This window comes from Thalassophryne amazonica, chromosome 11 (genome assembly GCF_902500255.1).
Source record: "Thalassophryne amazonica chromosome 11, fThaAma1.1, whole genome shotgun sequence".
In the NCBI taxonomy this organism is placed as follows: domain Eukaryota; kingdom Metazoa; phylum Chordata; class Actinopteri; order Batrachoidiformes; family Batrachoididae; genus Thalassophryne; species Thalassophryne amazonica.
Genome location: NC_047113.1, coordinates 80204787 through 80218344, shown reverse-complemented (window position 1 = coordinate 80218344; position 13558 = coordinate 80204787). Strand labels below are relative to the sequence as shown.

The 13558-nt window shown below is 42.8% G+C and overlaps 1 protein-coding gene across 1 annotated transcript in view; it reads right to left on the bottom strand.

Moving 5' to 3' along the window:
- maml1 (mastermind-like transcriptional coactivator 1) overlaps positions 1 to 11007 on the bottom strand; it is a 43872-nt gene extending 32865 nt beyond the window's left edge. Inside the window, exons 1-3 of the mRNA XM_034182274.1 lie at positions 10784 to 11007; positions 9792 to 10250; positions 5015 to 6376 (exon numbers count right to left, since the gene is read on the bottom strand). Of these exons, the coding sequence (XP_034038165.1) occupies positions 5015 to 6376; positions 9792 to 10121 (1692 nt within the window). The 5' untranslated portion in view covers positions 10122 to 10250; positions 10784 to 11007. The remainder of the gene's footprint in view (positions 1 to 5014; positions 6377 to 9791; positions 10251 to 10783) is intronic.
- Between the last annotated feature and the right edge of the window lie 2551 nt (positions 11008 to 13558).

The window sequence follows — 13558 nt, the reverse complement described above, 5'->3', positions numbered from 1 at the left end:
TGAAACTGTAGCTTTTCTCATTCATGGACGGCCACCTGTTATTCACTCTCCCTTTTCAGCACAGGACTTCTTGGACTATTTCGAGAAGAAAATTGAGAATATTAGGTTGAGCATATCTCAGCAAGCCTTGGTCCAACCACCGCATACTGCTATGGAGGTGGATGGTCCCACTGAGGCGTTACCCAGATTTACAGATTTTGATGGTATCTAGGCGCACTGACGAAGCTTGTGACGTCTACAAAAAGCACAACCTGCTTATTTGATCCTATACCAACAAAACTGTTTAAGGACCTGTGGCCCATTCTTGAGCCAACTGTGCTGGAAATTATAAATCTCTCATTAAGTTCTGGATCTGTTCCTAAATGTTTCAAGTCTGCAGTGATTAAACCATTGCTTAAGAAATCCAATCTCGACCCTTGTGTACTGAAAAATTATAGACCGATATCAAATCTATCATTTTGTTCTAAAATCCTGGAAAAAGTGGTTTAGCGACAGCTCATGGACTATCTCACTGAGAATAATCTTTGAGCCATTGCAGTCTGCTTTTAGAAAATATCACTCCACAGAGACAGCACTTACTAAAGCTGTGAATAAAATTTTGCAAGCAATGGACTCGGATACCACTACAGTCTTGGTGCTGGATCTTAGTGCTGCGTTTGATACTGTGGATCATCATATTTTACTCAACAGACTAGAGAATCAGTTTGGGATTACGGGACCTGCCCTTGCATGGTTGACGTCATACCTGTCTAGTCGTTCTTACTGTGTGTTGTGCAATGGCACTTCTTCTGATCTTAGGGATATGAAGTTTGGGGTTCTGCAGGGATCCGTTTTAGGCCCCCTGCTTTTTTCCCTTTATGTAGCACCCCTTGGTAATATATTGCAGCGTTTTGGGGTCGCCTTTCATTGCTATGCTGACGACACCCATTTGTACATGCTGATAACTGCTGGTAATCTCATTCATATAAAATCTTTGGAAGATTGCCTTGCATCAGTGAGAAGTTGGATGTCTAGTAACTTCCTACTTTTAAATTTTGATAAGACTGAAGTGATGGTTCTTGGCCCAGCGAGGTATCTGCATCAATTTGATCAGCTAGCGCTTATCTTAGGTTTGTGTGTTATACATCATACGGATAAAGTGAGGAATCTTGGGGTAATTTTTGATCCTATGTTGTCTTTTGACCTCCACATTAGACATTACGAGGACTGCTTTCTTCCATTTGTGAAATCTAACAAAGATTCATCCCATCTTGTCTATGGCTGAGGCTGAGACTTCGATTCATGCATTTGTCTCCTTTAGATTGGACTATTGTAATGCTCTATTTTCTGGTTTACCGCAGTCCAGGATTAGGGGTCTTCAACTGGTTCAAAATGCTGCTGCCAGACTTTTGACACAAAGCAGAAAATTCGACCACATCACCCCCGTTTTGGCATTCCTGCACTGGCTCACAGTCACTGCAAGATCGGATTTCAAAGGTACTGTTATTAGTTTATAAAATTGTTCATGGATTGCACCTCCCTATCTGATTGACCTGGTAAGCTCCTATGTACCAGCTCGAGCTCTGGTGCAGGACTTTTATGTGTTCACGGGGTGAATAAAAAGTCTGCCGGTCACAGAGCTTTCTCCTACCGTGCGCCAGCTCTGTGGAACAATCTCCCGGCACACATACGGCAGTCGGATACTGTGGAAACTTTTAAATCACGTTTAAAGACTCATTTGTTTTCCTTGTTTTATCATTAGTGTTATGATGTGCTTCTATTCTTGTATTCTTTTAGGGTTTTGTCTTTTTATTGCATTTTTAAGTTTTTAATTCAGTTTTTTTCTGTTTTTATTATGTTGTGTGACACGCCTTGAGACGATTTCATCGTGAATTGGCGCTATATAAATTAATACATTTGAATTTGAATTAAACACTGATAAAATAGAAAGGCTTATACATAGTTTAACTTGTAGATTTCAACACAGGGAAATAAGAACTGAGATTCTGATGATAAAGTCCAGTAAACCTGACAGATACCAGGACCTGGATGACTGAGAATCTCCAGACATTTTAAACTAGCTTCTCATAGTCAGCTCTTGATCTCAAAACCAAATAGGGTATAGCAAAACCAAAATGACACTGGAATCGTTTGCCAGTACGTGGATACAATCAGGAAACAGGTCAGGTCGGGTAACAGTCAGTCTGTAATCAGCTGAGATGCCACAAAACAATCACAACAGAGACAAAAAAAAGCTCAACTGTGGAAACAGATTGGATTGTGTTCCTGCTGAAGGCAAGTGCTCTTCTCACCCAACCAAGGTTCTAGTTATGGTGGGTGGCACCGGGCAGCTCCGCCCAGCACTGCAAATTTCCGCCCGCCTCTCTGGTTCAAATTGGCTGTCCCGCCCAGCACGGATTTTTCAAAAAATGAACTGAAATGTTGCAGAAAAATGTAACAATTCAATCGTATTTCAAACTTACAGTCGTACATTTGCTTTATTTTGCAATTTCAACCAAATACTTAAAGAATAAGAAATCTATTTCTCATTTTCTTTGGAGATCAGCAGTCAAGTGTTCAGTGATTCACAGCGCTGCGTAAAGGCAGTTCAGAGTGGAGATGCTTAGAGGAAAAACAGCGAGGGGGAGGGAGGGAGAAATCAGGGTTTATTAGTGGACATACATACATAGCAACATACCTACCTACATGTGTGTGTGTGTGTATATAAAGTAATGCAATCCCACTCAAAAATGTTGAGGAAGAAAAAAAAAAACCTGTCATGGCAGAAAATCTGCCTGCTTCATTGGATTAAAAGGAATTGTGTGTAATTTTTGAACAAGACAGCAAATGCTATATTAATGTTTTTAACCTTTTCAGTGTTATTTATGACCTTTTCAATGTTATTTATTTTAACTAAGACTTTGACAGAAACATTTAAAAAAGAACTTTGGTATTACAAATACTAAAAACATAAATGTAATTTTTGTCTATTATTCTTGCTTTCAATGTATCTAAAACTAGAGATGCACTGATGCACAATTTCTCACTTCCGAGCCAACCCCGATACCTAAATTTGGATATCTGCCAATACCGATACTTTCCGATCAGATACCAGAGCTCTGTTTGCTTTAATATTATTATTATCATTATTGTTGATTTTATTAGGATTTTCTTAAAAAGGAGACCTGAAAGTTGAGCTACAATTTGCCAGAAGGTGTATCAAAGATGAAAACTGAGATGTGATGTTTTGGTGAAAGAATTAAGTACTTTTATTTTTTACAGACTTTTATAGCCTTATTTTTATAGACTTAAAGAGAAAAGACAACACTCTCTCTCCCTGCTTGTCTCTTGCTCGCTTTCTCTCTTCCTCCAGCTCTCTCTCTTTTTCTTCCTCTCTCGCTGTTTGTGCTGCACAAACTTCGAAATTTTGGGAAACATGAAGCCTTTCAACTGTAAAATAAATGTATCATCAACGACGCTCACGGGCAGGATTTTAATGGAGACTTTTTTCTTTCAGCGGAGAGAATTTCTGTTCGCTGTCCTCAGCTGCATGCTGAGCTGGAGTTTCCCAGCCTCGGACAGTGAAGTGTCTAAGTTTTTAGCACACATTTTCAGCAACAACTCAGTTATTTCTTCGGAAAAACTGAACTCGACTCGACAGACAATTTGAATCCATGAGTAGAGCAGAAATTTGCCGCTAACTGCAGCTAGAACACTGTGGAAGAGAGCTCTCTCAAACAACCCGGCTTCAAAAACTTTCCCTCCCCTCCTCCCGCTCAACAGTAAACAAGCAGAGAGCAAACAACAGCAGTCGAGAGGATTCACAGTGGCTCTTCTCCGGTATTGGAAAATGTCAGTATTTAGTATGTAGTAATCAGTATTTTCCAATATGTGAATTACGTTGTATCGGAATCCGATACTGATCCGGGATTGGATCGGTCCCATCCCTATCTAATACCACTCAAAATGAGTTAAAATTGGGCTTGCTGATAGTTTTAGAGGCCTAAAACCCTATAGCTTAAGGGGGCTCCGCCCCTGGACCCCCAGCGGTGAGCCGTGATGACATAATTTACCCGGTACTGAAACATTTCTTGCTAGAACCCTGCACCCAACATATTAATAATCATTCATTCATTTCAACTACAGGTCTTCACACACTGCCTTGGTCAATGACTGTAGGAAACCGAAGTGCACTGAGGAATCCCATGCAGACATGGTTGCTGTAAACCCCCCAGAGACTGAAACTGAATGACACCATTTCCAACAGCCTGAGTGTTTATCTGCATTGTTTATTATGTAAAATAAAAGTTTGAGTATGTATGAGTGTGTTTTATAACTAATGAGCACCAGGTTCTGTCATAATGCCTTTGCATCACTGCTTCCAGGTCACAATTGTCCATATGACTATTTGTGACACCCACCACTTCAACAAGAAAAATAATTCTGTGTCTGGTAACCTCCTTTGGACCCTCTGCCCAGCTCACATATCACAGGATGACATTCCAATTGTTTTATTTATTGTTTAAAGAGTAGATTTCGAGACCTCAGTTAAGGTGGTAGGTTAGAGATAACATTTTGCTGATTTTTTTTTTTAGTATCCATCACATCAGCACAGAGGTGGTTCTGTCAGGTTTACAGGATTAAGGACCATATGACACACATTTACTTGCTTTGCTTCTTTTTAAGAATACTGGTGAGCAATCCTACAGTAATTACAATTATAGCAAAATGTGGCCATATTTAAGATCAACATAAAAAAAGAAAAAAAATACTCCAACTGTAATTGTGTTACTGTAGAATTACCCCAGTGGTATAAGTTAGTAAATATTGGTTGTGAGGTTAGTTATAACTTGGAAGTAAAATTTTCTCTGTTTGTTATCAACACATTTCTAAGAGGCATTACAACGAAGTGTTTTATTATTATTATTATTATTGTTGTGAAGTGGGGGTGTGGGGAAGCAGTTATTCATTTTGTAGAGTAAAAGCAGCTAACCTGAGGTCTGAAAACATCAGTGATGTCACAATGCATTCTTACCTGTGTGTGTGGTATGTGTGGACGGAAGCTGATGCTGTTGTTCTGCTTGATCTGCTGCTGTCTGAGCAGCGATAGCAAAGCTGCCCTTTGGCTCTGAGTGTTGGGGGGTCGTGGTGGTCCAGGCCCCGGTCCACCTGCCTCAAAATGTGACAGAGGTTTTGTGTTGTTGTAGTTCAACACAGCAGCAGGGCCCTGGGCCCCTGGTGTCCGTGGGTGGCTGAGAGGCGGCCCTGAGGCTTGATGACCCAGCATACTGGGATGTCCAGAGGGCCCCTGCATGTAGCCACCGGCCGCTGCCTTTGGTGAGCCCTTGCTGGGCTGGTTAGACATTAGCAACTGTTTCGAGGCATTAGGGTTGAAGTCCTGTGGGTACAGAGATGGGCTTGTGGGCTTGTCTATACCAAAAGCACCACCCAGTGGACCCTGGGAAGGGTTGGTAGATGGGGTCCAAGGAGGGGGGTGAGTATGAGGCCCTTGACCATGAAACTTGGCCCCTGGCTGCTGCTGTTTGTGATGAAGATGGCTATGGAGGTGCTGAGCCCTCTGCTGCTGGGCAGCCAGCTGCTGCAGCTGCTGGGCTGGGGAGAGATCTTTTGACACAGGGGGTCCTGGAGGTAGAAGATGGTTGGGAGGGGGTTGGAGTTGCCTGGGGGTTGGACCAGGTTGGGAAGGTGGTAGGGCAGAAGAGACAGAGGCAATGGCAAGGGGAGAACTAGTGGGGTGTGGGGGAGGCCCAGAAGAAGTTGGCCTGACATGGGGAGATCCAGTGTGAGAGTCTTGCTCAAATGTCACTGAAGCTGGAGAGAACTCCGTCTTGACACTGGCCAAATCTGGAGGCAACAGACCCTGGGAGGACTGGCTTCCCCCACCTCCTGCTGCACCTCCCACTGTGCCAGCACCACCAGAACTCGGTGTCAGATCAGTGGGATCTTTTCGGTCTTCAAAGCCATCATTGAGAATGTCCTGTATATCCTCATAGGCCACAGAGCGATTTAATTCCTCCATCAACTCTGTCCACTCCTGCTCATTCAGGTTGAGGTCAGGGAACAAGCTATTACTGTTGCCACCTCCTGAGGGCAGCATGCAGGGCAAGATATCATCTGGCTCCTGCTTCATCTCCTTCAGGCGGAACTCTGGAACCTGTTCTCCACCATCTGCTGACTCTCCTGCTGGCCCGTGAGTCCCGTTAGATGCGACAGCGTCACTAACCCCGAGCTTCGAATCAAGTGGGGAGCCATTGGTTGCACCATTGTCCAGACAGACCTTCTGGTTTGGAGGGAAGCCATCACTGAAACCATTGACTTGATCTCTGTCAAGTGGGGAACCAGCACTTTCCAACTTCCTTTTCACCGTCTCCTGCAACTAGAGGCACATACAGAAACAAAGATTAATACCATCATATTAACATAAATATTCCAACTGATTGTCAATGTTGGGCAGTTTTTGTGACTGCGATCTTTGCGGACATAATGTGGCTATCGTCAAGGTTTTTACAAAGCATTATGTGCCAGCTGTCTACCATTTAACACTGTATTTGGGAACTGTAATATTTAACTATCCTCTGTGAAGTCTGAACAGCAAGGCGCATTCCATTCTGATACAATGGGGGAAGGGATGACCTACAGGTTAAAGAAGTGGCACCGTGACTGAAGTCCCATCAAGTGCTGGTACTGTGCGTTGCTGCATCCAGGACACCGCATAACTGCCTTGGGTCCTGGCTAGCAACCACCCAGGCAGACAACAGGTCCATCCCCACCACTGGGCTCGCAGGTCATACAAGCCCTGGCAATAATTATGGAATCACCGGCCTCGGAGGATGTTCATTCAGTTGTTTAAATTTGTAGAAAAAAAGCAGATCACAGACATGACACAAAACTAAAGTCATTTCAAATGGCAACTTTCTGGCTTTAAGAAACACTATAAGAAATCAGGAAAAATAATTGTGGCAGTCAGTAACGGTTAATTTTTTAGACCAAGCAGAGGGAAAAAAATATGGACTCACTCAATTCTGAGGAATAAATTATGGAATCACCCTGTAAATTTTCATCCCCAAAACTAACACCTGCATCAAATCAGATCTCCTCGTTAGTCTGCATCTAAAAAGGAGTGATCACACCTTGGAGAGCTGTTGCACCAAGTGGACTGACATGAATCATGGCTCCAACACGAGAGATGTCAATTGAAACAAAGGAGAGGATTATCAAACTCTTAAGAGGGTAAATCATCATGCAATGTTGCAAAAAATATTGGTTGTTCACAGTCAGCTGTGTCTAAACTCTGGACCAAATACAAACAACATGGGAAGGTTGTTAAAGGCAAACATACTGGTAGACCAAGGAAGACATCAAAGCGTCAAGACAGAAAACTTAAAGCAGTATGTCTCAAAAATCAAAAATGCACAACAAAACAAATGAGGAATGAATGGGAGGAGTCAACGTCTGTGACTGAACTGTAAGAAACCGCCTAAAGGAAATGGGATTTACATACAGAAAAGCTAAACAAAAGCCATCATTAACACCTAAACAGAAAAAAACAAGGTTACAATGGGCTAAGGAAAAGCAATTGTGGACTGTAGATGACTGGATGAAAGTCATATTCAGTGATGAATCTCGAATCTGCATTGGGCAAGGTGATGATGCTGGACCTTTTGTTTGGTGCCGTTCCAATGAGATTTATAAAGATGACTACCTGAAGAGAACATGTAAATTTCCACAGTCATTGATGATATGGGGCTGCATGTCAGGTAAAGGCACTGGGGAGATGGCTGTCATTACATCATCAATAAATGCACAAGTTTACGTTGATATTTTGGACACTTTTCTTATCCCATCAATTGAAAGGATGTTTGGGGATGATGAAATCATTTTTCAAGATGATAATGCATCTTGTCAGAGCAAAAACTGTGAAAACATTCCTTGCAAAAAGACACATAGGGTCAATGTCATGGCCTGCAAATAGTCCTGATCTTAATCCAATTGAAACTCTGGTGGAAGTTGAAGAAAATGGTCCATGACAAGGCTCCAACCTGCAAAGCTGACCTGGCAACAGCAATCAGAGAAAGTTGGAGCCAGATTGATGAAGAGTACTGTTTGTCACTCATTAAGTCCATGCCTCAGAGACTGCAAGCTGTTATAAAAGCCAGAGGTGGTGCAACAAAATACTAGTGATGTGTTGGAGCGTTCTTTCGTTTTTCATGATTCCCTAATTTTTTTCCTCAGAATTGAGTGATTCCATATTTTTTTCCCTCTACTTGGTCTAAAAAAGTAACCGTTACTGACTGCCACAAATTTTTTTCATGATTTCTTATAGTGTTTCTTAAAGCCAGAAAGTTGCCATTTGAAATGACTTTAGTTTTGTGTCATGTCTGTGATCTGCTTTTTTTCTACAAAATTAAACAGCTGAATGAACATCCTCCGAGGCCGGTGATTCCATAATTTTTGCCAGGGGTTGTAGGATTTATCTCCCCAACTCTGTGGACATAATTTGCGGATGGGGAAAACAAACCAACAGCACATGTATCATCCTCACTACATCAATTAAAGTAAATGTCCAAATTTCTATGGGTATGCAGCTCAGCACCTTGCACACATCAGTGTGTGAATGTGATGCACCACTGTCAACACTTAAGAGCATGTTCTATGGATTAAAATAAACAAACAACACACCGCTTTTGGAATATATTCTACCAGGAGGACGAGCCAACTGATGACATGATGGATGAGTGCTGACCCTGCATCCCAGGGTGCTGGATAACTCTCTGCCTGCGGCGCAATTGCTTGCGTGGTCATCTCAATAATGGACTTTGTTTTTGATGTTATTCTAGTTTTCTGTTTCCCTTTTCTTCAGCTTTGTAAAATCCTTGTAACTGTTAGAATGGCCTAAGCAGTGGGTCACCCATCTGAGTCTGGTCTGCTTGAGGTTTCTTCCTCAACATCATCAGAGGGAGTATTTTTCTTAATACCGTCTCCTGTATTCTTGTTCTAGGGATTGATAATGTTAGACCTTACTCATGCAAAGTGCAATGAGGCAGCTTTGTTGTGATTTGGTGCTATATAAATGAAATAAACTGAAATGGCATATTTATTGAAAGCACTGTTTTTTTTTGGTAACATCATGTGTGATCCAGCACATGGCTACCACAACAATGTTTTGTTATTCTTGCTTTAATAAATTATACATTTTATTAGACATAAATGAGGCCTTTTCATTGTTCTGTTTAAGTCAAGTATGTATCTGCTGGTTACAGAACAGCAGGTCACTCACTGAATAAGGAGCTGGCCTGTCAATCTGTAGAGCTGAGTTCAAATCCTGCTCATTGTTTGTGTACTTTGATAAGACAATCTGAATTGTCCTTGTCCACCCAGCTGAAAAAAATAAATACCAGTCTTTGCTGGAGAAGTAACCTGCGTCAGTCTGGAGTCCAGTCCAGGGGTAGTCATAAACTCTCACAAGCTTCATGCGGTGGAATGTGGAGATGAGCCTCGGGTTTTATGGATTTATGTTGGTTACAACAATGTCCCCCACCCAGTCGGTGAAAAAGACGTCATCTCAACTTTGCATTTCTTGGGAATATCTAAGGCAGCATTTGATGACTGCATGACTTCAAAGAATGTGAAGGGTCACAGAAACACAGTCGGCTCACAAGTTGGTGGAATCCAGATGGATAACACCTACTGTGAACAGTGAAAGTTGTTTTTACAGATTTTTATGCGTTTTCGCGGTGGTGTTTTTTTGTGTTTGACGGGAGCGAGTTTGAAGCTCTCTTGTCTGCACTCACCGCGATCAGCGTGCTGTTGCGGCTCTGCTCCGCCGCCACACTGCCGCTCTCTCCGGGCTCAGCGCCGCCGCTGCCGCCGCCCGGCGCTCTCGGGCCGGTCTGTTCTCCGCTGGACTGGGGCTGTCGGTGCTTGTTGGAGCGCTTGGCTTTGGCCTGCAGACAGCGCTGATGCAAAGCGAAGGTCTGCTGCCTCTCTAGCTCCAGGCGCTCCAGCGCCGCGTTCTCGTACCGGCTCTCGCAGCTGTTGTGATGTTGCTTGAAGAGCTCGATCCTCCGCCGCAGCCGCTCCATCACCGCGCTGTGCCGCGGCGTGACAAAATCCGCCATCATCAATAACGGCTCGCAACCGAATTCGGTGTGGACGTGGTTCTGGGTCCTTACAGAGACGCTGGTCCCGCTGCTGTATCCATGGAGGAGGCGACCTTTGTCTTGCTAATGGCCTTCAGTCACAGTGGGTCACTGCCGGAGACAAAAACAACCTTTACACACACGCTGATTTCAAACGATGCACCCTTCACACCAGCTCCGGGACTCCGAACATGGGCCCCAAAGCCGAAAGACAAACTTTAATCCTTTTCCAGATTTGACTGACAATCAATGAAGCTGTGAGTTAGCAATACGGCTAACTTAGCACATTCCTCCACTCACAAAAACCAAAGTTCCAGCACCGAAAATTCCTCACAAACTGTCCCTCTGCCACCACCGCCAGCTGGCACAGCTGGACTTTCAGCGTGACTGACACCGAATCGCTCCTGACAAAAGTTCCGCGAGAAGCCGAAAAGCTCAAAAACTTCCCTAAAAAACTTTATTTTGCTGATCGTAGTAGCAAGCTGTTAGCCATTAGCAGCTACCTGGCTAACACATCACAAACTTTCAAACAGTCGAATTGAACACAGTCAGTTGGCTGGATAAAACTCACACCACAGACCCGCTCGGCTCTGAATGAATAAATGTTTTCGTATCGGTGTGTTTTCTGGTTTAAATTAACTCACGGTGTCGCTGAAGCATCAACAGCTGATCACCCTCAGAGCCGTTAGCTGCTAACACCGTGCCAGCTGCTTAAAGAAAGCATGACGCCCGGATTTCAGCACCGCTCCTCCGGACGTTTCGTCCTGGATAGTCTCTTCTCGGTTCGGACCCGAACTCTGTTCCGTCAGTGACAACGGACTGAAATGCGACCGTCTGAGCTGCTTCTATTGTTTTCAGGACAGGCTGGTCCACGCCGCCATCTTGGAACTTTCTCTTTTTTTCCACTAACAGGAGGAATGTCACTAACCCCGCCCACCCGATGACTGATGGCAGAAACAGCCAATACAGATCGAGTGTTTGATGTGACTGACAGCAGCAGTTCAGGTTTTTTTTGTTTTGTTTTGTTTTTACAAGGATTCAGTTTCAAACATCTTGTCACAAATCTACGGAAGCGCATTGCATTTACTGAAAAAAATACTCAAGTGAATGCAATGCGCTTCCGTACAAATCCACAAATATTTATTCTGGTTCTGATCCATTTTCTTCACACAGGCGGTCCTTTTTTCCTTCAAATCTTCCCTAACTTTCTCCTCTCATCTGTTTTTTCGCTTTTTCAATCATTTTCGTCTTCTTTTCACGACACATTCAGTTGCTGTACAACACAACATCTACAAAAAGCTGCACCACGTAGACTGGGCTTTATTCACAAAATTCAGCAAGAAATCAGTCCTGAGTCAAGAACCACATTGGAAATAAGCATTTATGCTTTTATGTGTTATCCTGGTTTTAAATATCATATTTACATGTTGCGTGTTTGTATGCATTATTTGCCAAAAAAAAAAAAAAAACATCTGAAGCACCAACAAACAGGTCCTGCTGAAGCAGCCAAGTGGAGGGAGGTGTTCACTCATTCAGACTTTCCTGATTTGACCCTGAAAAAGCAGGCCAAGGTCAGTACCCTTTGAACCCGTGCCAGAGCTATTACATGAACTCTGAGTCCCAGTGAGGTGTATTTGAAGTGAATCTCGGGCAGGGCTGCTAATATGGAGTCTGCGGGCCGTGTTTGGCCAGCATTTTGTCTCTCATAATTGAAGTGTACCTATGTTGAAAATTACAGACCTCTAGTAGGAGAACTTCCATGATCAGGAACTTACTAAATACTTTTTTGCCCCACTGTATATATTGGCGGTGCGCAGGGCAGGAGGGTTTCAGAAAAAGACATCACACCCATCTCTGGATGAAGCCGCACCTCAAATGAAGAGGAAAAAAAAAAAACAGAATCAGGCATCAGAAAGATAACAAATACAGTATAATTTGTCAGCATTAAGCAACAAGAAAAACAGAAGAAATATTAAGGTGATCACTGGCCACTAGCCCTAAGCTTCACTAAAAGACCCAGAATTTAGATAAAGTTGAGGTCTGCAAATGGGTGTAATGTCAAATTTTCTCCTTCATGTTTAAAGTGTGGCAGCAGCACTTTGAACTAAATGGAGACCCCTAATGCTGGACTACGGTAAACCAGAAAATAGAACATTGCAGTAGTCCAATCTAGAAGAGACAAACGCATGAATCAGGGTCTCAGCATCAGCCATAGACAGGATGGGATGAATCTTCGCTATATGTCGCAGGTGGAAGAAAGCAGTCCTCGTAATATCTCTAATGTGGAGGTCAAAGGACAACATAGGATCAAAAATTACCCCAAGGTTCCTCACTTTGTCAGTGTGATGTATGACACACAAGCCTAGGCTAAGTGTTAGCTGGTCAAATTGATGCTGATGTCTCACTGGACCAAGAACCATCATTTCAGTCTTATCAGAGTTTAAAAGTAGGAAGTTGCTAGACATCTAGCTTCTCACTGATGTAAAGCAATTTTTGTAAGGATTTTATGTGGATGAAATTACCAGCAGTTATCGGCATGTATAACTGAGTATCATCAGCATAGCAGTGAAAGGTAATCCCAAAACGCCGCAATATGTGCCCAAGGGGTGCTATATAAATGGAGAAAAACGGGGCTAAGATGAACCCCCCGTAGAACCCCAAATTTCATGTCACTAAGGTTAGAGGTAGTGTTGTACAAAACAGTGAGAACGACTGGTCAGGTATGATGTCAACCACGCAAGGGCACTCCCACTAATCCCAAAATGATTCTCCAGCCTATCGAGTAGAATATGATGATCCACGGTATCAAATGCACCACTGAGATCTGAATCCATTGCAAGTAGATAATTCATCACTTTAGTGAGAGCCGTCTCTTTGGAATGATATTTTCTAAAAGCAGAACACAGTGGCTCAAAAAGATTATTCTCAGTAAGGTGGTCCATGAGCTGCTGTGACACTACTTTTTCCATAATTTTAGAGCAAAATTATAAATTTGATATCAGCCTATAGTTTTTCAATACACTAGGGTCAAGATTAGATTTCTTAAGTAATGGTTTAATCACTGCAGATTTGAAACATTTGGGAACAGATCCAGAAGTTTATGAGAGATTAATCATTTCCAGCAGTTGGCCCAAGAGTGGGCCACAGGTCGTTAAAGTTTTGTTGGTATAGGATCAAATATACAGGTTGTGCTTTTAGCAGTTGTTACAAGTTTCGTCAGCACGCATAGCGACATACTATCAATTTCTGTAAATCTAGGTAATACCTCAGTAATGGTAGCCACCTCAATAGCATGGTGTAGTGGCTGGGTTAAGGCATGCTGGGATATGTTTAACCTTATGTCTTCTATTTTATTCTTGAAGTAATCCAGGAAATCTTGTGCTGTAAAAGGAGATCGACTTACAGGTGGTTGTCCATGA